This window comes from Pteronotus mesoamericanus, unplaced genomic scaffold (assembly GCF_021234165.1).
Source record: "Pteronotus mesoamericanus isolate MK-2021 breed Mesoamerican mustached bat unplaced genomic scaffold, CSHL_Meso_final contig_657, whole genome shotgun sequence".
Taxonomy (NCBI): domain Eukaryota; kingdom Metazoa; phylum Chordata; class Mammalia; order Chiroptera; family Mormoopidae; genus Pteronotus; species Pteronotus mesoamericanus.
In genome coordinates, this window is record NW_026555229.1 from 16,828,908 (window position 1) to 16,853,989 (window position 25,082).

Consider the following 25,082-nt stretch of genomic DNA (forward strand, 5'->3'; position numbering starts at 1 on the left):
GAAGGGTACATATATATAGCTAGGATGTCAAGACAGCACTTTCTAATTCAAAAGTCAGTATTATTTCCACTTCGTGTTGCCTCCTGAAGCATACAGTTTTCAGCTGTACACAGCTCCAGTATTTTCAATGAACAGTTTGCTTTCTATGAATACTTCTAATTTTTTCCTCATTGGAGATGTTCACTTTCAAAGCTTTACAACAGGTGAAGTCTGATGAATGAACGAATACATAAACAAATCTCCCTCTCAGCTACCTTGGCCGGTTTGGGGACGGGTGGATGAGCGAGGGACAGGGACTGACAACAGCAGAGTCAATACATGTTGTGCAAAGATGCTCCACAAATGTTTAGAAGTTGCTACGGTTATTTTGGAAAAGGTAACCCAGTAAGTATAATTCTGATGCTTGTGGATCTATAAGAAAATCACTGAAAGTAAAAAAAAGCATCAGTTCAAAATTTCCATTGACACAGGCCACTTGAAAAATGTCCTGAATATCAGTATAACCAGCCCGAATTATAATTACATATTTAGTACTCAGGCTTACCCGAACACATTAGCTCGGCAAGCTTGAATTCAGACTTGTGTAGAGCCATGTTTTATTGTATGTCATTTTGCTATACACTGAAGTTCCTTTTTATAAAATTGACTGTATATTTAGCCTTTGATAAAAGAATTCCTTTTCAACCAGCTTTCTGGCATAATGGCATATAATAATGAGTCACTCCAAGACAACCAACAGCAAAAAATATTTTGCATATTATTAAGATATTCAAAATTAACCTAATTATTAGTAGGGCACAAATATATTAGGTACAAAAATATAACCTTTGTACACAAGCACTTGTTTTTATTACGAGTTGGAAATAAAAATTGAAGTGATAAGTATCGAGTAAGTGGTACAAACAAGTGTCATAAAAACGTAGCACGAGGTCAGTACAGCTGTACTTGGAATGATTAGGAGACACATTAAGGATGTAGCTTTTGAGGTAAACCAAGAAAGGCTGGTTTCAGGGAACAGAAGACAGGGTAGGATCTTCGGTAGAACAAGGGGCTTGGTACCCTCAAGTATCTAAGGCAGGGGATGGTGAGCTCTGGTTGCCTGTAGGCTCAATCCAGCTTACTGCTTTGTTTGTGTATGGCCTGCGGGCTACCAGTGGTCTTTACATTTTTAATTGATTTAAAAAAAAAGTATTTCATGACACACACACTATGTAATTCATTATACAAAGTTTTACGAACACACGGCCACGGCAATAGGTAAATACATCTACCTATTTCCTATCTCTGACTGCTTTCACACTAGAAGGCAGAGTTGAGTGGCTGCAACAGAGACCACGTGAATCATAAAGGCTAAAATATTCACAGTCTGGCCCTTTAGAGAAAGAGGTTGCCAAGTTCTTGCCTTAGAAAGGCCTGTGTGGCTCAAGTACAGTGAGTGAAGGGCTGGGCAGAGAAAGACGCTAGGAAGGTAAGAGGGGCATGCAGGCCCTGGCAGAGACCTGCGTCTATATTCCAAGAGTAACTGGTAAGAAGACGTTAAAGAACATTAAGTAAGAGAGTGACAATTAGATATGCAGTTTGAAAAGCTCATTTTGGTCATTATACAAGTGACTAGCGTTGGGAAACAACACTAGTGTGGATGAAGAAAGGCTCCGTAGTAAATCTAACCGAGGTGACCTCACAGGGGCACGGGGGTAGTTGCGCCTTAGGCCTGGGGAAAGGCTTATCTTTGCCATAAGCAAGCCCTGTCCGTTTTTCTAGTCTACCCGGGAGAGCACGCCTCTGCGTGCCAGAGCAATCCTCTCTTTCAGACCCCTCGGAGGCACAGCCACCCGGAAGGCGCATCCAGTATACAGTATCATCTTTGTAACTATCCTCGGAACAGTGTCTTCTCCCACCTTCGTGCAGTCTTCCTCACATTCCTTCCTTAAGTCCAACTGCATAAAAAAATGCTAAACTGTCACTCTCTGGAACATCTAAGGTCTTTCTTCTGGTATATCGTTAGTTTGGCTCAAATAAACACAGAAACATTCTCTACACGTTTGGACATCCTTATGTCACATAAGTAAAAAGGCTAGTGTAATAAGTAATGCAGACTATGAGCATAAGTTAGACTATGGGGCTGGTAAAGTAAAATAAGGAAGACGGGCAAGATTGCATCTGAGATCCCTTCAGAAAGCTTTACAATTTTAATGAAGTCTGACTTTTCAACTTTCCAGGGTATTTTCAATGATCACAAACAATTCTCAAAACTGTTATGTTATGAACAGCTCTCCTACAGGTAGGAAGTGAGAGATGCCAACAGAGCATCATGCATATGAAAACTTTGGGAATAACTGAAGAATAAATAACCTCCTCTCCCCTCTTAGGAAGCTTTCTAAAGTAGGGTTTATATTTTTTCGCAAGCCGGAAAGGAGTATTTTTATGAAATTTATGATTAAAGAATTTACAGATAATACAATATAAATTAATATAGAGAGGGAATAAATACAAATACTGTACTATTTAAATGCATTTCACTGCACTTGCTTTCCCATAATGTAGTAATGATGAAACAAAGTACATACCTGCTACATTCTAACAATGTAACTCTAAGGCGGCCTTCAGTAAGTGCCCATTGTTGTATATGGATATGTTCTTCTTCATCTTCTTCAAATCCTTGCAAGGTTTGGAATGGAAAAAATGGCTTAAACCTGAAAAAGTAAAAATAAGTCTAAATTTCTGAATAATAAACACCACAGTTTAAAGCATAACAACAAGGCCCGCCTACAGGAAAACAATACAAAACATGTAACACTGCAGGTGCCCAACAAAACCAGTGCTTGCTACATGCCCCATAACTGGGAGCATGCGGTGCCTTCTCTGTGGCCCCCAAGGCCTCCTGGCTTTGTGGCATGCCCTCACTGACAAGGCAGGACACTTAGAACAAAGAAAAAGAAAATCTGTGGCCCCGAAACTTAGGTGGGGCAGGACAGAGATTCTTTCTGGATTGGATGGGAAGAGTTCCTACAACACACGACCACAACTCAGAATGCACTATTCCATGGAAACAAAGCAACTGATCGTGACGAGTCCCCTTGCATACCCACAAGATTCCGTGCGTATTCCTACTGTTAAAAAGAACTGACAGACCCCCAATGGAGTCACTTTGCTAGGCCCCACCCAGACTTAATACCTAACGTTTCAACGGTACTTTCAGCCTCGCCTAGGAGTGGAATTTTAAACCAATCAATCTGCAATTTCCTGGTCAATATTAGTGAGGCGATTTGCCTGATAAGGCCCCCTGCCTCCTTAAGAGGTGTCCCTCTCTGAAATAGTCCACTCTAATCATCCTTGTAACCTTTTGCTGCCTATAAAAACCTTCCATTTTGTACAGCTCCTCAGAGGACCTTCCTGTTTGCGAGAGTGGATACCATAGATTCATGAACAAAGCCAATTGGCTTTTTGGTTTAGTTGGCTGAATGCTGTTCTCTGACAGTACCAACGGGAGGTTTGCCCTCCTCCACAAAGCCTCCCCAGACCCGGCACTCTCTCCGAGCGGGCTCCGGGCCCTAGGCCGCAGCCGGCCACGGCCCCGCGCCCACTTCGGCGTCCCGCGGTCCCCTATCGCGGTGCGCTCATGCCTTGAAATCGCAAATGTGACCTGGTCTCACAACTCTCTGTGTCCCTCACACACCCACACTCAGGACTCAAGTATTTGCTGAGCTGATTAATAAAATCCAACACTGAACATGAAATAAACATTTAGAAAATATTAACAGCCCCTACAATTTATCCTGAAATACTGTATATTGACAGAGGAGGAGAAATACTGTTTTATGGTTTCCCAAAGAAGAGGATTAAAGGGAAAACTTTTTAGGGAAAGATAAATAGGTATATAGGCAATGCTCAGTGCTCGTCTTCCGCTTCTGAACTAGATGAAAAACAGAGAGCCCGTTCAGTGTCTTAATTTGTATTTGAAAGTCATATGACTCAGAAAGGCTGGCATCGAATTTTTGAAAGGAAAGAAATTAGGAATTAAATCTATCATGTTAATGTAACACTGTAGCTGAGAGCTTCTAACACATAAGCCTCATGGCTCCTGAAGAACACATCATCTTGTCACTCTGTAAAAAATTTAGAATGTCACTATATACACTAGCAACTTTGAATGAAATAATCCAAGTTTGCTAAAGCACAGCTGCATTATGAATCAAATTTTCTTATCAGGTATAAAGTTAAAATTCAATAAAATTTCTCACAGGTATGTGACTTCAATGTTATAGGGAGTAGAGTCTAATTTGGGCTTACTAATGCTTCTGGGGGGATTTGCTAAAAGTGTTTTTAAAATCAGAATATATTCCATTTTAAAATAGCACACTAAAGAGTGGGATAACGCTATTTGTTCAGCAAGCAAGTAAAGAAAATCCACACATTCACACTCTCTAAGAACACTTGGTTTTCAAAACTTTAAGTCCAGACCTTTAAGTATCCCACCCCGTAAAGGAATCCAAACAATGAAGCGGGCCACCTCTATATCTTCACATCCTAACACATTATCCCTCTGTACAATTTCTTAGCTTTATTTCCTGTTTACTTCAGAATTTAAAAATGTCACTGTTTTCTCACTCAAATTACCAGAAAACTTGACTTCTTTAACAAGCTATCTATGCTTCCTCCTATAGAAAACTTAAAAAACCAACCCAGGAAGATCGACTTCTAAGGCAGCAGAATGAGGAGCTCCAATGACTCACTCCCCAGTGAAAATGATGAAAGTTATTAAAACAAAAACAGAAGCAAAAACATTTAAAGCCTCTGAAACAGTCCTAATGGCACACCATACATGAAGAAACTTCTCCTCAAGAAAATGCACAAAGGTTTGGTGAGAAGGGTGGTGTCTGAACCAACACTGCTCCTTCCAAAAACTCAGCGAGGAGGAGACCCCACCCCAGAGAGTGGCAGCCGCGAGCGCAGGCCGCCTGGCCCCTGGCCCCCCACGCAGGGCTTCCTTCCTGGCAGGGGCAGGGCGGCAGTGCTTCCCGTCGGGTGCTCAAGTACCTGGTACAGAGGCTGAGTCCCAGGCAGGCATGGTCAAGACACGGGGACCCCCTGCTTCGATCCGGCCCCATTCGTGAAGAGGACGTGTCCTGGCCCTGGTCCAGGACACAGCAGTTCTACGCCAAGAAAGGCAAGCCGGGAAGACCCCCCACTGCTGCCGCCCCCACCCCACCGCCACCCAGGACCCGGCTCCCGAACAAAGCGCTTGCCACTCTTCCCACCCCCAGCTCCTGAGCCCTGGCTCAAAGGTTTGGCTGAGGGGACAGGATGAGAAGGCAAGGCAGGCATGAAACTGCTCCTAATCTCTTACCAAGTGATCTTCACTTGAAGCAGAATTTAATGAAGTTACACCCTACTGTGAAGGCTGTGTAGTTTGTGAGAGCAGGCCAGGATATAAGAGGCTGAAAGGGGCTTTCTTTCTGTGGTCAGAACAAATATCAGACACTGATCTCAGAAGGTATCGCTCCAAGGAACCACAATTCCATTGGATTGGCCTGGAGAACACCTTGAGCCCCAGGGCACAGTTAAAAACAACAGGCCGAAGTCAGAGACTTAATCCAGCAGAGGGTGGGCTTCTCTACAACAGCGCAGGCCACCACTAGAAACAAATAACCAACCCGGGAGAGAGGGGCCAGGACCTGGCATTGCTATGACACATTATCTAAACTAGTTGGTTTCCAACAAAAACTAAGAGGCACGCAAAGAAATAGAAAAGCTCAACCAAGAAGGCGGAAAAAAACCAGGCAACACAAACTGCCAGTGCAAGTGACCAGCTGTTAGGTTCTATAAAAAGACCTCAAAGACTTCAACATAGCTATTGTAAATCTGTTCACAAAAATTGTAATAAAGTTTAATTAAAAAAAGAACCAGGTGGGAATTCTGGAGTTGAAGGGTACAATAATGGAATAAAAAAAAAAATTCACCAAGAGGGCTTTCGACAGTAGATATGAACTGGCAGAAGAAAAGAATCAGTGAATTTGAAGATTCTCGGCTCAACAGAGGTTATGCAAATCGAAGAATAATGAGGAAAAAAAGAATGAAGAAATGGGCTTCAGAGAAATGTAGGACACCATTACGTACTTCAACATACACATAGTGGGAGTGCCTGGGGAAGGGGAAGAAAGAGGGATAGAGGACGAGCAGAAAAAAATATGCAAAGAAATGACCCACGTAGCCAGTAAGCCCCAATGACACGAATGATATGATTCATTTATATGAAAATCCAGAATAGAGACAGAAAGTACCCCAGTGGCTGCTTAGGGCTGGGGGTGGCATGTGGGTTAGGACGACGAGAGCTGACGGGTACGGGCTGTTCTTCTGAGGTGATATCACTGCCCTAAGGTTGACCGTGACGACGGCTGCACATATCTGTGAATACACTAAAAAACACCGCGCTGCAAGCTTTACATAGGTCAATTGCGTGGCATATGAATTATATTGCCATAAAGCCGTCTAAGAAAAGACCCAACCCAGTTACCCAGAAATAATTTTTCTTGTCATAGCTTTGATTTGTAAATGCTGGGTTAAACTACCTGATTAAATAAGAAACAAAATTATAAATAACAAAGCTCCGTTAAAATAACCTATAGACCCTTGGAAGGCTACGAAAAGCAAGTATTTATTAAATGGCTGCCATAACTGGTACTGACTGTACACTTACAGTAGGTCCCCCATACCTGTGGTTCCACTTTCCATGGTCTCAGTGAGCTGCAGTCAACTGTGATCCAAAAATACTAAATAAACAACCGATAAGTTTTCAATCGTGCACTGCTCTGAGTAGTGGGATAAGATCTTGTGCTGTCTTGCTCCATCTTGCCAGGGACGGGAATCACCCCTTTGTCCGGCATTTACACACTGTAGGTGCTCCGTCTCGGTTACCGGCCAGACTGAGGAGGTGCTGCAGCGCTTGCATTCAGGTGACTCTTACTTTACTTAATAATGGTCCCGAAGGAAGAGAGTCGTGATGCTGGCAAATTGGCAAATCAAACATGCCAAAAGGAAGCCATAAAGTGCTTCCTGAAAGTCAAAAGGTGAAAGTTATTGACTTAGTAAGGAAAGAAAAAAAATCGTATCCTGTGGTTGCTAAGATCTATAGTAAGAATCTTCTATGTGTGAGGTTGTTTAGAAGGAAGAAGAAATTTATACCAATTTTGCAGTCACACCTCAAACTGCAAGATACAGCCACAGTGCGTGGTAAGTGGTTAGTTAAGATAGAAAAGACATTAAACTCTATCACAGGTGTGTATGTATAGGAAAACAACAGTATATATGGTGTTTGGTGCTATGTGCAGTTTCAGGCACCCCTGGCGGGGACTACTGGATTTGCTCACTTAATCCTTCCAGCAATGCCCAAACTATAGGCACAGGGGACATAAGGAAACAGTTTGAGAGGCCTCACAAGTATCAGACACTGAGGCCAATACAGAAAACTACATTAGTCTTCTGAGGCTGCCACAAAAGATGCCACCACAGAAGGGGTGGCTTAAAAAACAGAAATTTATTTTCTCACAGCTTCAGAGGCTCAAAATCCAAGATCAAAACACCAGAACAGCTGGTTTCTAGTGCGGTCTCGCTCCTTGCCTTGGAGACAGCCACATTTTTGCTGTATCCTCTCACGACTTTTTTTTGCTACACAGACTCCTGATGTGTTCCTCTTCTTATGACATTCTTAGAACACCAGTCCCAGTGAATCAGGACTCCATCCTTATGGCCTCATTTGACCTTAGTTACCTTCTTAAAAGCCATCTCAAATACTGTTGCATTACGGCTTAGGGCTTCAAGATAGGAATTTGGGAGGACACAATTCAGGCCGCAGCCCAGGCTATAGACCCTGAGGCTGATTTGGTTACCACCCTGTTTTCTGCAGGAACAGACACTCTAAACCCAGTATGAAGCTACCTGACAGGGACACTCATGGTTTTACATGTATTATTGTGCTTGGCCCTCACAGACACACGGTGATGCAGGTCTGCAAATCACCTCCTCATTTCACAATGCTAAGGAAACAGGTTCAGAGAACAAAGAGCCTGCTGGAGGCTGCACCTTTTATTAAAAAGTTACATGACAGTTATGCTGCCTGCCAGCAAATGACGGCATAACGCAAGAAAGAAATCCAGAAAACACTGAATCCAAGTTAGGAAAGCAGTGATACTGTAACCAAGTGTTCAACCTTTTGGCGTCTCTGGGCCACACATTACATACATAAACACTAATGAAAACTGATGAGCAAAAGAAAAGGTTTTAAGTAAATTTGTGATTTTGTGTTGGGCCACATTCATAGCCATCCTGGGCCACGGGTTGGACCCCCCTGCTCAGATGACAGGTGTGTGGCAAGCCAAGAGAAAAGCCCCGTTTGGGGCAGGTGATGTTTTCCAGGGAGATCTCCGGGAAACAAGGGCAATCAGTAGGATGGGCAGAGGGAAAATAAGAAAATGTTAATTTTCCAATTAAGTCTTGAAAATTTAGTAAAAAGGCAATTAGGTAAGAATTTAAAAAATTCAAACTTGATTCTAGGAATGTACTGCTTTGAATTGTACAAATATTTTGAAATCGAAATATGGAGAAGAAAACATAAACCCGCATCTTAGCTCTGCAATTAAAAATTATATAGGTTTAATTACAATGTAAATAATAGACCAATCAAGGAAGATTGAACTCTAAACAGAACATAAATGTTATCAGTTATATATAAGTAAGGATGCAGTTCAATGAATGAAATGAAAATAGTGATATAGCTGGAATGGGAAAAGGCAGAAGGGAAGGTGAGAAAGAGTATCATTTAGTTAAATCCTCATCTATCTTGGTAGGAAGTCAAGAGGCATGTTCAAAGTTGTATCAAGAACAGCTGTATGGCATCGTTGAACAACACAGAGGTAACACCATAATTAGTATAGCTAACATTCACTGAGTACTTACCATGTGAAAGGTGTTACATTTATCATTCTCACAATAATTCTGCCATATAGATACTCTAATCAATCCCTGTTTTGTAGGTGAAGAAACTGACACACAGAGAAGTTAAATAACTTGCTCCAGGTTACGTGAGCTAGTAAGTGGTGGAGCCAAGGTAAGAATGGCAGTGTGGCTCCAAAACCTGTGTTCTTACTCACTGCCTCTCCAAGGTTAGTTAAAAACAGAAACAGTTATTATACAAACGGTTGCTTTCGGAAGAGTGTGATTTAGGGGAAGAAAGCAGAGCGTTGAAAAGTAATTGCTGATTTTCATTTTAAGTCCATCTGTAATATTATATTTTTTAATTTAATTTTTAAATTATGTACATTAACTAAAATGAAAAGACAGACCATACCAAATGTGGAAGGGGATATGAAACTGCTACTGTGGGCTATTGTAACTACTTTGAAAACCGTGTGGCAATATCTATGTGGGACAGATGCAAAACCAATGACCCGACATCCTATGCCTAGATATACCAATAGACCTGTGTTCAAATGTTCACCAAAAGATCTGCGTAAGAATACTCATACCTGAAACCTGTATAATTTTGTTAACCAGAGTCACCCCAACAGAGAATATTCATAACAGCACTAATCCAACTGCCCATCATAACAGACAGAATTGATATACATTCACACAATGAAATACACTACAGCAAATGTAATAAACAAACCGTATCTATATACAATGAATTTATCAACTACATCTATACACGGGACACATCGATTATCTCACAAACGTGTTATTAAGCTAAAGAAGCTAAAAAAAATGGTGCATGCAGTAGGAGTCAATTTATATAAAGCTCAAAAAAAGGCAAAAAAAAAAAAAAAAAAAGGAAAAACCCAAAAGCAATAGTGGGAGAAGTCAGGACAGGAGTTTCTCTTAGGCAGAGCAGTGACTAGTTACTGAGTGGGTGGGTGGCAAGAGGGACTTCCCTGGCTGTTGCTAATATGCTATTGCTTGTTCTGCATGCTGCTCTGTTCGCTTTGTAAAAAGTCAGTGAACTGAATTTTTAGGATTAGTATACTTTAGTAAAAGTTTAAAAAAAATTTTAATTTAAAAATATGAATACTTTGGTAACATTTAAAAAGTATATAATTAAATTTTACGCCTGTAAGAGTAGCTAAGCCTTCTCATACATGGATCTGAATCTGTTTTTAAAAATATATTCTATTGATTATGCTATTACAGTTGTCTCAATTTTTCTCCCCTCCACCCGGTACTCACCTTCCCTATGGCAATTCCCCATGCCCTTAGTTCATGTCCATGGGTCATGCATATAAGTTCTTTGGTTACTCTATTTTCTATACTGTTCTTAACATCCCCCCGTCTATTCTGTACCTACCAATTTGTACTTCCTAATCCCTGTACCTTTTCCCCAGTCTTCCCCTCCTGCCAACTGATAATCCTCCAAATAATCTCCATATCTATAATTATGTTTCAGTTCTGCTTCTTTGCTTAGTTTGTTAGTTTAGATTCAATTGTTGATGATTGTGAATTTGTTGTCATTTTAATGTTCATAGTTTTGACATTCTTCTTTTTCTTAAATGAGTCCCTTTAAAATTTCATACAATAATGGATTGATGATGATGATGAACTCCTTTAGCTTCACCTTGTCTGGGAAGCACTTTATCTGCCCTTCCATTCTAATAAAAACTTTGCTGGATGGAGTAATCTAGCTTGTAGGTCCTTGCTTTTCATCACTTTTGAGTACTTCTTGCCAGTCCCTTCTAGCCTGCAAAATTTATTTTGAGAAATCAGCTCACAGTCTTATGGAAACTCCTTTGTAGCCAACTAACTGCCTTTTCCTTGCTGCTTTTAAGATTCTCTATCTTTAACCTTTGGCATTTTTGCCATGATGTTTCTTGAAGTGGGCCTCTTTGCATCCATCTTGTTTGGGACTCTGTGCTTCCTAGGCTTGCATGTCTATTTCCTTAACCAAATTAGGGAAGTTTTCTTTCATTATTTTTCAAATAAGTTTTCAATTTCTTGCTCTTTCTCTTCTTCTTCTGGCACCTCTATGAAGCGAATATTGGTATATTTGAAGTTGTCTTAGAGGCTCCTTAGCCTATCCTTGTTTTTTTGGATTCTTTCTATTTCTTGCTGTTGTGATTGAATTGTTTTTTCTTCCTTATATTTCAAATAATTGATTTGATTCTTGGCTTCATCCACTCCACTGTTAGTTCCCTGTAAATTTTTCTTTATCTCACTTACTGTAACCTTCATTTCTGTCTGGGCCATTTTTATGCTCTTGAAGTACCCAATGAGTTCCTTGAGCATCCTTATAACCAGTGTTTTGAACTCTGCATCTGACAGATCGCTCATCTCCATTTTGTTGCGTTCTTTTTCTGGAGTTTTGTTCTGTTCTTTCATTTGGACCAAAGTTTTTGTCTCCTCATTTTGGCAGCTTCCCTGTGTTTATTTCTATGTATTAGGTAGAACTGCTTTAACTCCCTGTCTTAATAGCGTGGCCTATTGTAGAGAAGGGCACTGGTAAGTTGGATGGGGCAGAGCCTTAGGTAATTGCCAAGGTGGAGCAATCTGTGTGAACCAAGCTGATAAGTCTGATACAGTGTCACTGCTCCGTGGCTCTGTGTGGGGGAGGGCTCAGTAAGGGGACAATACCACTGCCTGGCCTTTGGAATTTTGTCTGGGAGAAAACTATCCCCCAGCACTCACCCTGACGTCAGACACTTCCGTTTCTCCTTGTGTGCCACCGGTGCCCTTCCAGCTGCCGCCCCAGTGCTAGAGCCCAGAGGGAGTGAGTCTGTGTAGGTTCTAAGTCTGTTGCAAGCACTTTATGGGGAGACACCTGAGAATACTATAGTTTCTTCCACCACCCCAACTCCCACTGATTTTTACAGCCAGAAGTTATGGGGACTTCTCTTCCTGGTGCCAGAACCCTGAGCTGGGTGGTCTGGTGTGGGGCTGGGGTCCCTCGCTTCTGAGGTATCCCTCCCAATTTTTATCTGCCACATGTGGGTGTGGGACCCACTGATCTGTGACTCAGTGCCCCTCCTAATTATCTGTATTAATGTGACTTCTTTAATTCCTTGGTTGTCAGGCTTCCACAGAGCTCGGTTTTCTGATGAGTCTGGGTTATAGCTGTTTTGTAGTTCAGTTGTAATTTTTGCCGTGCTTGTGTAAGGAGGTGAGCCGTGTTTACCTATGCCTCCATCTTGACTGGAAGTCCTCCACCAGAATCTTTTTTTTTAACATCTAAAATATGGTTTGGTTCTAAGATGTTTTTTCAAGACTGCTCTATAAGCACCCTGAATGCCGCCAGCTGGTGACAATTCCGTCACATGGCAGTAGAAAACCTGTTTGCAAACACTATGCTCTTTAGGAAAAAAGGGTTTACTATAAACCTAATATAAAAATAGTTAGAGGGCTAAATCTGTTGACTTCAGGATGGACAAAGTAATACATGTGCTAGAGTTTTGAGCTTAATAAAAGGGAAAATGTCATAAAAATTAGAGGTAGTCAAAAAGGGACACAGTTCTCTCATTGCATTGCATGCCTTCTATCTCTAGAAATATTCAGGCAGAGGTTGGATGAGGCTTTGTCAAGGAGGCAAGGTATTGTGGAAAGAACACAAAATTTAAAATCATACAAATAGGGATTATAGTCCCAGTTCCTAGAGATTTGCTTCAAAATAATCATGGAGGAGAGTGTGGGGAGAGAGAGATGATCAAAAGTAGCCACAGGTTAATATCTGCCTATGGATAATGGGGGTTCACTGAGTTATTCTCTTAACTTCTGAGTAAGTTTGAAATTTTCTATAATGAAGAATTAGGAGAGGTTTGTTCCGTACACTAAAACAACCTGGGTTCTTTCTTCTTGTTTCTCTTCTACACTTTCCTTAGCAACATCATTTGCTCTTACTCTTTCTGTAAGTTCCATATATTGATGCTTTAAAGTAAATTAAACAATTTTTCTTCAAACTTGTTCCCCCTCTCCTGCTTTCTCTTATTGGCACTACCAATTTCATAGACACTTGGAAACTCAAATTACCTTTTCCTCCTCCTCACAACTAATGAATTTCGCCTCCATTCCCTTCCATAACATGGCTAAAATGTCTCTACTGCTGTTCTGTTTCCCACTGGCCTGGTTCAGGTTTTCATGATTAGTTAGAACATTGTGATTTCTGAAATTATGTTTCCTCTTCTTAAAAAGAATATTTTTTAAAACCAAAAACAAAAATCTCTTTTTTTCTTTAATAAAAAGCTATCTTACATGACTATTATAAAGATTTACAGAGTTCACAGATGTTAAGCACCTGGTAGAGACCCTGGTACACAATGGGCACACAAATCCTATTTTCTTTTTTCTCAGTCCTCAGCTTTCATCAAACTGGCTTCCTCACTGAACCTCTAACTATTGCACAATACCCTGATTCTGTTCCTTTGCTATTTCTTCCACCTACACTGTATTTCCATCCCATCTCCCTGTATCTAAAGCTAAACTGTCCTTTAACAGAGAGCTCAAATGTCATTTCCTCTCCTCAATAATTATGCTTACTTGGGAATAGAAGAGACCAATCAAAGTTAGACACTTGGAGACTACAGTCTTATTTCAGGCTCAGGAATACAAACGACATTAAGTCCTGCCTAGGAAAGAAAATAGAACAAGCAGCTATAAACAGGCAATTGGGGAGTCTGTATGGTTTTTGCCTTTTAGTCTCACGCAAGAAATTAGCAGACCTAAGAAGTGTGCTTCAAATCCTTCTAAACCAGATATAGAAACTAGATAAATCAGGTGATCATTTTCAAAATAATTTCTTCATTTATTCTTCTTCAGAGGTACTTTAGTATTCTTTTAAATAATCAGTTCTCTGTTCATTTAAATATAATTATAAAACCTCAATTAGCCATAATTCTGTGGTGCGCATTATTACATCATGTACAGCGCACTAATACAAAACAAGCTATAACCTAGAAAGAAAACAGGGTACAAATGGTTCAAAATACTCTTAATTTTCTATATGTATTGGTAAACCATGAGCCCTAAATTTCAAATCTTCAATTTTATTTAGACAATTCAATTAATATCACACTAAAAAGACAATTCATACACCAAGCTGCTCCACACTTACTGAAACTAGTACTGCCATGTTATTTCTCCTAAGAGATCGTCTGCTAACCACTCTGATCCCATAACCAGCCCCACATGGTAAGCTCCTTTTCACTATTCGAGTTCTATTTCCAAGTCACCTCCTCTCTGTCACCCGTCCCCTTCCTCTGCCATCTGGTAATCGCCTCCTCCTCCGTGTTCTATAAGCACTTTATATACATTTCTATGATGCCACTAATTGCCCTGTTTACCTGTCTGTCTCTCTCTAGCTCTCCCCAACCACCCCCTCCTCCCATCCACATTGTGAGGCGCCTGAGGAAAAGAACACGTGATAGGCAGCACAGAACAGTGGTTAAAGGCAGGCTCTCCGGGCCAAGCAGTGGGCTTGGAATCCCGGTTCTGCCACGTCCCACACCCTGAGCAAACTCTCACTGTAAGCATCAGTTTCCTCATATGCAAGAGGAGGATAATAATTACACCTCCACCTCACTGTACTGCTATCAGGGTTACATAAAATAATAAAAAGCGCTTAGCTTCCTTTACTGCTCAGCTTCTTCTGACAAGGCGATTTAAAGAAGTATTAAGTACATAGGTTTTAGAGTCAGTACTTGGTTTTGAATTTTGGTTCTAACACTTAGTAGCTTTGAGACCCTGGGCAAGCTACTTTAACTTCGAAAGCCACAGTGTCTTCATCTGCAGAAGGTTGTTATTGTAAAGATTAGATGAGAAAGTTCATAGAAGCATTTGGCACAGTGAGGTGCTCTAGCAATATTTCCTATCACACTTTCTATTTATCTATTTTAAGGCTGATTTCTTAGAGACACGTTAGACAGCAAATGCCTTCCCTTCCACAAGGAATCATTTCAGAACTCTGCATTCACCATGTATGATGTTCAAGGTCATAGCTGTTTGTCTTCCTCAGATTTCAGAATCCACATGGCCATAATTTCAATCACCATACTAATTGATTTTTTAAATTGTGTTCATGGTGAGGATATCAAATTAACAACAGGCAGTATGCCTCCCTACCCCAAATACCACCTTTCTACTTCTGCGTCATTAAGCTTTGTACCTAAAGTGTACATTAAGCAGAATATATTAAGAAACTGACAGAAACCAATGGAGAATTGTTCTATTTATGGAATTCCTTGGTGTGCAATATGCTGACAAAGTCCATACTTGGGAAAATGATTTTAATTTCTGTACTCCTAAGAAGAAAAAAGCGCTCTGGAATAATTATAAAACTAAGAACAAGGATAACAAATATTACAAAAAGCCTTACCCCTGCTCTTCCACACATCCTCTACCTAATAAGAAATGTTCACTTTTATCCCAACTCCTAGTTCTGCACAGAATAATCAATGTCTAAAATGCCTTACAATTTTCTGAAGTAGTTTTATATGTCCACTGAACAAAAGAATGATGATAAAGGTTGCAGGTCCCTCATAAGAGAACTCAATAGCTGGTGACTCAAAGGTGAGTCAGTGTTAACTGATAGCCTGTGCACCAGAGATAAAGTATCAAATGAGTGGCTCAAGGAACCAAAGTAATTCTCTTGACCATGTCTGATAAATCTCATATATTTTTATGTGCATCACGGCCCATAATATGGGGTCCCTTTCCATAGCCTATGATGAATTAAATTAAAATTCTCGGTTTTCACAAAGCTTAAAAAGAAAGGGGGTGGGGGGCCAGAAGCAGGAGAACTGTCCTCAAACCCAAACTCCTTCTGTTCCTCTTCACCAGCTCCCCCAACACAATGCCTTTAAAAAGGGAATATAAAAAGTACCACTTTAAATGTTTCTAGCACATCTGTCAGTAACGCTTTCACATACCTCCTTGTTTCTCATGATTCCTAACAATTACAGCCTTGTAAGTGTTATATTACATATAAAGAAACTGAAGATGAGGAAGTTCGAGTGGTTTTCCGTGATCACATAGTAAATGGTACAGTCAAAACTGCAACGACCCCTGTGCCCCTTACAAAAGCAATACTATCAGTCAACTAAAAATAATGTACCTAATATCTATGAGCAAGTTAGACAACAGGAGCAACTCCTTTACATATGGCAAAAATAAGTAATCTTCAGGTTAGACCAGCAGTTCTCAAATATTTTGTTCACAGAATCCCTATATATTTTTAGAAATTAATAAGGACTCCAAGACCTGTTATTTATGTGGGTTATATCTACTGATATTTACCACATTAGAAATTAAAAATGATAACACTTTTAAATAAAAGAATAGCACAAGCTCACATTCCATAGTCACCATAGTAATAATGTTACTGCTACATCATGTAAACTCCTGGAAAACTCCATAGTACACTTGTGAGAGAATGAGAGTGAAAAAGGCAAATGACATTTTTGTATTATTATGAAAATAGTTTTGATTGGTAGATACCCCCAGCCCAAGGGTCTTAGAGATCAAATAGAGGCCCCAAGCCACACTTTGGAAACCACTGAGTTAAACACTACCACATTAGCTATGGCAATTCTTAAATTCTAAGTTGTAATCCATTTCTCACTGCTAGGTTAAAAATAAATATTGAAGGAAGGACTGTTTTATTTACTCCCTCTTAGCATTAATTGTCTTCGCAGTGCATAGTGTCCTGGTATCAGACATTTATTGAGTACATTAAATCTCTTTTGCAGTCTAGTACTAGAATGGGAGAAGAAAAAACATCCTAAGTCAAAATTATTACCTCTTACTATGATAAGGACAACAAACAATAAAGTATACAATGCAGAGGTCTGATCTTCTAAAGCCAGTTAAATGTATGGACAAAAACTCCACTCCAGGTGTGAAGTAAGGAACAGCAAAATATCTGAACAAGAGAAATGAAAAAAGTTAATACTTAACTGTCCAGCTTTCGTCTCAGTTTTTTTCCTATCCAAATAAAAGCAGCAAAGCTTCTTTTGAAGTATAAATGATTTTTAACTTTATCTGTATTCTGCTTCTCTTAGTTTATAGCTACCTAATGTCAGAACTTATTAAATGAAAATATTTTTAAATGATTTGTACCTGCATATTTGTATTAAACCTATCCAAAAATAACAGAGATGTGAATAATGCTACCTTACATTTACACAATTCTTTCCTCCAAGAACTTTAACAACTTTTAGGTGTTTATTTTGTTCAGTCTCAAAAATAACAAGTTGCACGTTTTGCCCAAGGATACCCTAAATCAACAAATCAATAGTAATCCCAGAAATGAAATAAAAATTACTAATGATGTAATCCTACTGTTTCATGACAAGAGGCTGAATTACTTGCAAGAGAAATCTTAAGAGCTTAGTATCCCCAAGGCTCCAACAATTATTACCATAGTCTAGTCTAATAAATTCTGGTTGGCGGACACAAATCTCGGAATAACTAAGTCCAAATTCTAATTTTCTAGTACTGAAAAATACAAATATTTTGAGTGATTTATCCAAATATTTTTAGTAAGCAATTTACTAAAAAATAACCTATAATTTAGATAAATTGTACTCATGGGCTATATTACAGACCAAAACTGTCACAAATTTTCTCTTTATACATCATTAATCTCAAAAATTTCTGAACTAAATCCAATCTGTCTATCTACCACTCGAGCATTAAGTTTTTCTTTAAAAAAAACCATATTTTGCTACATATTTTAAATTCTTCCAGGTCAAGAGTTTGCAATTCTAGTCCTGATTAAAATCTAAAGTTAAATACTGAGAACTAATAACCTTTTCAAATATTAAAATAGACCAGACATCACCTCTCCTAAATTTTACAGAATATTTTACTTAATAATGGTGAGAATGACTCTCTACCCTTCAATGAGTAAATCAAGTTTCTAAAGGAAAGATTTAATTGATCAATTCATTATTTACCATTTAAATGTTTTAAATGCCTAAATTGCAATAATTCAAAGCAGCGTGAAGAAAACCCAACTTGCATCCTGGCCTGGTGGCTCAATACAACAAAAGGTTGCAGGTTCAATCCCCAGTCAGGGCACAAATGGGAGGCAACAAATGGATGTTTCTCTCAGGACCACTCTCCACCATATCTCCCCCTCCCTTCTTCCCTCTCTCTCTCTCCCTCCCCCTAACATATTCTTCCGTGAGGATTAAAGGAAAAAAAAACTTGCAATAAGTAAAACCAGCAATGAATTGGAATGTGTTTAGGTGTACAAAGGAACCTAAAGTTACAAAGTATCATGCAACACATAATAATGAGGTGTTTGCCCTAGCAGAGATGCACTCTCTCCTCTTCCTGTTTCTCACAAAACTAAAGGTCTTAAATATACCCAAATGCACCCTGACTAGTGTGGCTCATCAGCCTGCAAACAGAAAGGCTGCTGGTTTGATTCCCGGTCAGGACACATGCCTGGGTGTCGGGCCAGGCCTCCTGTTGGGGGCGTGCGACAGGCAACTATGCTTCTCTCACACATCAATGTTTCCTTCCTTCTCTTTCTCAATCCCTTCCCCTTCCTCTAAAATTAAATAAATAAAATTGTGTGTGTGTGTGTGTTTGTGTCCAAATGCCTGTTTAATGAGCTTTAATTGTTCTGTTTTCCCCAGAAAGATTGGCCCTCTTGAGAGCATGAACTGGGTTATAATCCTTTTTATCACCTTCATCATACCCACCACAACACTAGGTATTTGTAGTCTTCAGGAAGTAACTAATGAAAATAGATGACTCTTAAAAACAACTTATTTAGCTTAAGATAATGATCTTTCATATAGAGATATTCACCTGAACAGTAGTACAAGAAAAACCATAATAGATCAATATTAGCTACTACATTATATCATTACTCCAGAACAGCTAGAATGATACACTATGTATGTCCTTGTGTCTACTCTCCCAAACAGTTAACAGTGGAAAGTAAAACTACGATTCCTACAATAAGCAAAAATTGTAGGAGCTATTTCCAAGTATTTTCTAGCCTAATACACTTTTTAAAAGTTGTCCATATCTAGAAAGAAAAGTAAGAAAGAGTAAGTGAATAAATATAGTATATTACACTTAGCTTTACAAATGACTGTCGGCTTCTAGCAAATTTACTTGGAAAGCTTTTAAGGAGATACGGATTACTCAAAACCATCTTTATTTTAAGTAATTAGTAAAATAAAAAGTGATAATTAACATTAAGAATAAATGTCATATTTCCCCATCTCAGAAGACCAAAGAATAACTCAACTGCAAACCACATTATAGAATATGAGGCTTTCCAGACCAAGCCTAATCTAATTCTCTGAAATAAATGGTATATGTAGGGAAAATATAAACATAAATATGAGAAAAGCTCTATCTAATTAAATACTAAAAGCCTTGTCCTTCAGCAAGGATAGTGGTCCTCCTCCATCTTTAATCACTAAGAATATTTTAACTTTTCCACAAACATTTACCAGGCTATTTTCAGGAGTAATAAAATAGTGATAACAGAATAGTCATTTTCAGAAAACATTCCATGAGTCTGAAAAGTGATGTTTCCCCCAAATATTTGTTCCATACTCACTCATTAAATTCAAATAGTGTCAGTAAGTAGATGCACACACCCCCCTCCATTTGTAGATCAGAGAAATAAATGAAAAGCAGCCATTATCTACTTACTGTATTGCAGAGAAGTGGAAAGTGTTTCAAAGGATCTAAAAATATTTCTGGCAGAATGATATTTAAAAACTCGACATTATATTGATATCTTTTACAAAATAAAATTGTTCAATGAAAGTCCCTTCAAAAATATAGTGTTTAAAGTGGGGTAAAAATTATCACCCTCTCCTATTGCTATTAACTTATCCCATTTTCACTGATGAGCAAGGGCAATGCTCCTCATTTAGTAAGGGTCTCAAGTTCATATGAAGACAGGCCAGGCAAGTAGCATCAGGAAGTGTAACAAGCAAGTGCGAACTATGAAGTATGAGTAAGAGCTTCCTGCAGCTGTCACTAGGCTCCATCTCTCCATCCTGTTACTGCTTTGAGGAGCGCAACGCTAGTGCCACAAGATCTTCCAATTTTTCCTAAGAGAAGCCAGAAATCTAAATCATGCAAAATCTTCCATTTTTAAATGTTGGCAATTAAGAAACAAACCAACGATAAAACACAGTGCAGGCCAAATGAAATGTACCTGCAAACTGAATTTGGCCTTATAGTATGTAACCAGTGCGAACTTCACAGCAGCAATATTCTAGGACAAGAAACCTCAGAAAAAATCTCAAATACTTGCATCCCAGACCTTAAACTCTCCAGGACTTTTACACTCAGATTTCATGCTGAAGATGGATTCTCCATATAGCCAAGAACATTAGTGGTATCTTTCTCTCCTGAAGACTAATTTTTGGGTTAATTTTTTTAAAACCCTACTACTTTTTGTTTTTTTTTTTAATCTTTATAGGCACTTTATTCAGATACCTGCGATCTGAGAAGAGAGCAGTTATGTGCCCTCAAAAACTGTCTTAACATTTCATCTTAAGCTGGCTCTTTTATTTGGGGAACAAAGAGTAGGTAAGGGGTTTGGAAAAAAGGTTACTAGATAAGAGTTGCAGTTAAAAATACTACTAACTTTAATACTATGAGAAAAAAATCAAAACAACATTGAGATGGCTACATTTTGAATTATATTAGTAACATTAGAATTACAATATCTAGAAAATTTACACACATTATAGCACCTTAAAAAATACAATGTTATACAAACTGTGTTAGTTGGTTAAAAGGAAGTGGCAATCAGCTGGGTCCTTAGAAAGCAACAGCTTGAGCTCCTTCACTCCGCAGGAGACACCAGGATCTGGCAGAGCTGATGGGCCACCTTCATCTTAGTAACATGCAAATGGAAAAACGAATGAAGGAGGAAAGAGGTGACAATCATGTTAATTGGCAAGATATTTCTGTTATATGGTAACAGTGCCAAAGGATCCTAGGACTCAATGTAATTTTATTACTTTAGCTCTACTCAGTAAATTAGATGGCTAAAACAGATAAACTAGCAAGACTTTCTATCCAGGAACAAAATCTGCTGGATTAAAAAAAGAAATGCTATGTGCAGCAGCACCCAAAGATTTAATCCCTTAGGAACAAGGTGGTATAGTTTAAGAGAAAGGCAGCCTGGCTTTCACCGAGCTGGATTTTACCATCTGACAGCTGTGTGACTTTAAGCAAGTTATTTAACTACTCTGAGCACTATTCCCTCATCTATAAAAAAAAGGATAAACACTACTTTAATTCTCATTATGAGAATTGTGATACATCTTAAATGTTTTAATTCATTCTCTTAGCTGAAACTTGAAACTGCTCCACAATAGCAGTAGTTTAGAACATTTCTGGCTTGCCTGGCTGCTGCGGTTCTGTGAATAGAGTACCCACCTGCCTGCAAATCAAAGGACGGCCGGTTCGATTCCCAGTCAGGGCACATGCCTGGGTTCCAGGTCAGGTCCCCAGTTGGGGATGCACAAGAGGCAACCACATATCAGTGTTTCCCTCCCTTCCCCCCTCTCTAAAAAGAAATAAAAGCTTGAAAACATCACTTCTGGTAGCATAAGCTACATAGACAAGAGAACTCAACACTTCCTAAAACAGTCCTTTTCATTCTCATACTTTTATCATTTTCTTTTACTAAATAAACTAAAATTGGCTTCCTAGTTACTTCAACCCCAACAATCACATTCTAGTTTAAATCTTATTAAGAAAAGCTCATTCAAATCTTAACTAAGCTCTAAGCTCTCACGAAGGCTGAAGTTGTTCAATATCAAAGCCCCAACACCTTGAACAATGCTAAGCACATAGCCAGTGCACAGTATTTACAGACTGAGTGATACATTTTGTGCAATATTTACTGACTGACCATTGAAATGCCTTCTACTATAAAGAGCACATGTGTCTATGTTTCTGGATGTGATCATTTAATGTTTAAGGTTTAAACGTTGAAATATACATAACCAAATGCATGCTCTTTAAAAATCCCTTCAGATAATGTAAATAAAGCAATTTAGTTATATTTTAAATGGTGATGATATTCAATGACAGATGATAAAGTTCCTACAAAGCAATAGCCCTGTTAATGGCTTCAAAACTCGTATTCATAATTTCCTTCAGAGTTAACTGAATTCTAAGTCTGAATTGTTAAAAACCCTCAAAACGGTATGTAATCTCACTGCCACTGTGGCTATTCTGCAAATAACCTCCAAACAATAAATCAGTCAAATTTTATTATCTGAAAGTTATCCAGAAAAAAACAGAGTTGAAATTGTGACAGAACATTAAAGTCTGTAACTTTTCTCATGACTTTCTTAGCAACACACTGCTATGAACCTCTTACTGCATAACCACTTGAATTCATTTATAATTTAGTCACTTATGTATGTCCCAGAGCTTAAAGATCAGGTTCCATAAACTACATTCCACTGCACAGAGCAGGAAACCAAGCAGTGAACAACCCGTTCAACATCCCCTGCAAACCTATGGAAATGTTTCCATTATAAAGTAAACCTCTCCTGCCACCTGACAGTTTTAGTTGTAAGCTGTTACTCTGGGCGATTAGCCTAAACAAAGCATAACTGGTAAGGTAACTTTGCCCCATACACAAATCAATAATCCATCCCAAACCCAAACATCAAATATTTCTGGATTATCTGGGTCGCTGAGGACTGAGACTAACAGAAAATTAGTGATCTCCGTAGAAAGAGGCAACTTCCACTAACGAGCACAAGGAAAGGCAAATACCAGACTGACATAACTTTATAATAAAGGACTAAATCCAAGAGAGTCAAACCTCTTCATGAACCCAACATTAGAGGAGGACAGAAAGTAAAATGAAATACTCAGGCGTTTTAGAACAGCCGTGTATGACCCTACCTACTCCAACAACAATCCTTCCCAGACCCAAGTCTGACCCTACAAAACTCCCTTCTCTCTTCCACTTCTCCTATCACATAAATAAACAAAACAAAACACAGCACAACAAAACACCGCCCCCCCCGAAACGAAAACAAACCTTGTACATTAATGGACGCACTATCCTCCATAATTAAGCCACCAGCCACGGGGGCGGGGGGGTCTTTCCAAAGTTCAAGTCACGACGTGTCCTTAAAATACCATCTGCAGGGCGGTTTCAGGCACAGTGCGAGGACCGTACAGCCACAGAGGGTTGACACGAGGGGCAGGGCGTGGGTCTGTGCCACAGAACCGACCCCCAGCGGCGGATGTCGTCACTACGAACTGTCCCGAGGGCGACAGTGGGCACCCCAACTCGTTCACTGTCTGCCGAGCAGAAGCAGGACTCGACGGCAGCTGTCACAGCAAAGGCGGCCCGCCGTTGCCAAATCCAACCGCCCCGGGCCCCCAGCGCAGTCCGCCTGCGCGCGAAGTGGTCACGGGCCGTTTCTCAACGTGGCTAAGGCGATGCTGCAAAGCGCCCTCACTGCGGCAGCCGCGGAGTTTCTCAACAGCCCCGGAGCCGACTCCCGGGCACCGGGGCGCCTTCCCTTCCCCCGCCGGTGCGCTGTTCCGCCCACGCTGGCGGCACCTCCCGCGCTCAGGGACACGCGAAAGGGTTCCAGCTCGTACCGCCGCCCTTCGGTGACAAGGTGTGCACGGCCGGCCTAGACCGAAGCCCCCGGCCAGGGATGGGGAGACACCCCCCCCCCGAGAAGCCGGCGCTGGGGCGCAGCCTCTGCCTCCCCCCGCTCCACGCAGCAGCAGCCTCCCCGCCAAGCCGGACGCCCGCAGCCAGGCCCCCGCACCGGTGGGGTCCTGTCCCCTCCCCTCCTGCCTCACCTGATCTTGTAACTCGGGAGGGTGTGCTTGCGCTTGATGATTTTCTTCAGCTGATTAACGATGATGGAGGTGAGCTGCGGCATGGGCCGCCCTTCAAACTGGGAGCGCACCTCGAAGTCGATCAGCGGGTCCTCCACGAAGGAGAAGAACCAGTGGGTGAATGGCACGCGCGTGAGGACGAAGCGCAGCCTCCCCACCACGCGGGAGAGTTTGACGAACAGGTAGGCGGACTTGCCGAAGACCAAGTCCACGTCGATGGCCAGGTGGAAACCCCCGTTGTATTCCACCTCCGCCTCAAAGGCCAGCTCCTCCGGGGAGGTGGCGGGCAGCGCCTCCCCCTCGGGGCCGTCGGGCTCGCTGGGGGCCGAGGGCACCACGGGCCGGAGCAGCCGGATGGTCTTAATGAAGGGCACGGTCTCGCCCAGGAACACGTCCCGCAGGCTCAGCCCCTCCAGCAGGCGCCCGGCCGTCTTGGTCTGCAGCAGCTCCTCGAACTCCACCTTGATCTTCTTGGTGACCCAGCGGCGGGCCAGCGCGGTGTCCCGCAGCTCCCGGAACAGGAACAGGATGATGGCGTTGAGGAAGTAGCAGGTTTCCCGCGTCGGCGGGGCGGGGGTCTCGGGGGTCGGGGTGGCGCCGCCCTCGGAGGGCCCGCCGGAGGGCTCCTCGGCCCCGCCACCGCCATAAAGGTACTCCCGCAGGGCCAGGCCCGGCACCGGCCTGAGGTAGCGGAAGCCGTCGCGCGCGCGGGCGGCCTCGACCGGCGGCGGCTCGGGCTGCTTGCGGTAAAGCAGCAGGAACTGGGTGAGGAGCGTGAGTAAGGAGCCCAGCACCGCCGACGCCAGGATCATGAGCAGCAGCCCCATCCCGCCACCGTCTCCGCCCGGACAGCCCGGCCCGCTGCTCCCGCGCGCACAGCGCGGCTTTCTTCACGCCGCCGCCCCCGCTGCCTCCATCTTGAGGACATCGGGCGGCGGGGTCGGGGCGAGCAGCTCCCTGGGCCTCGTCCGGCGGCTCCCGCCCGCGCCGTGCAACGCCCGAGCCTGCGCCGGCCCGCGGCTCCCCAGACGCTCCGGGAGGCGGCTGCTTTGGCCGCGGCGGCCGCGGGGGCGGGACGGGCGGGACGGAGCTTCCCTTCGGCCTCTGCTCATTGGATGAACGGTGCGTGACGTCAGAGGCGTGCTCGCTCCCGGCGGTGTCGCCTGGCAGCCGGCGCCGGGGCGCGCGTACCTGGGTCCTCCTTCTCCTGCGCCCTTCCAGCCCCGCCCCCC

The 25,082-nt window shown here is 41.6% G+C and overlaps 1 protein-coding gene across 1 annotated transcript in view; it reads right to left on the reverse strand.

Annotated features, from left to right (window-relative positions):
• PDZD8 (PDZ domain containing 8) overlaps positions 1-24,866 on the reverse strand; it is a 66,176-nt gene extending 41,310 nt beyond the window's left edge. Inside the window, exons 1-2 of the mRNA XM_054581581.1 lie at positions 23,812-24,866; positions 2,568-2,693 (exon numbers count right to left, since the gene is read on the reverse strand). Coding sequence (XP_054437556.1) covers positions 2,568-2,693; positions 23,812-24,677 — 992 coding nt within the window. The 5' untranslated portion in view covers positions 24,678-24,866. The remainder of the gene's footprint in view (positions 1-2,567; positions 2,694-23,811) is intronic.
• Positions 24,867-25,082: the final 216 nt, after the last annotated feature.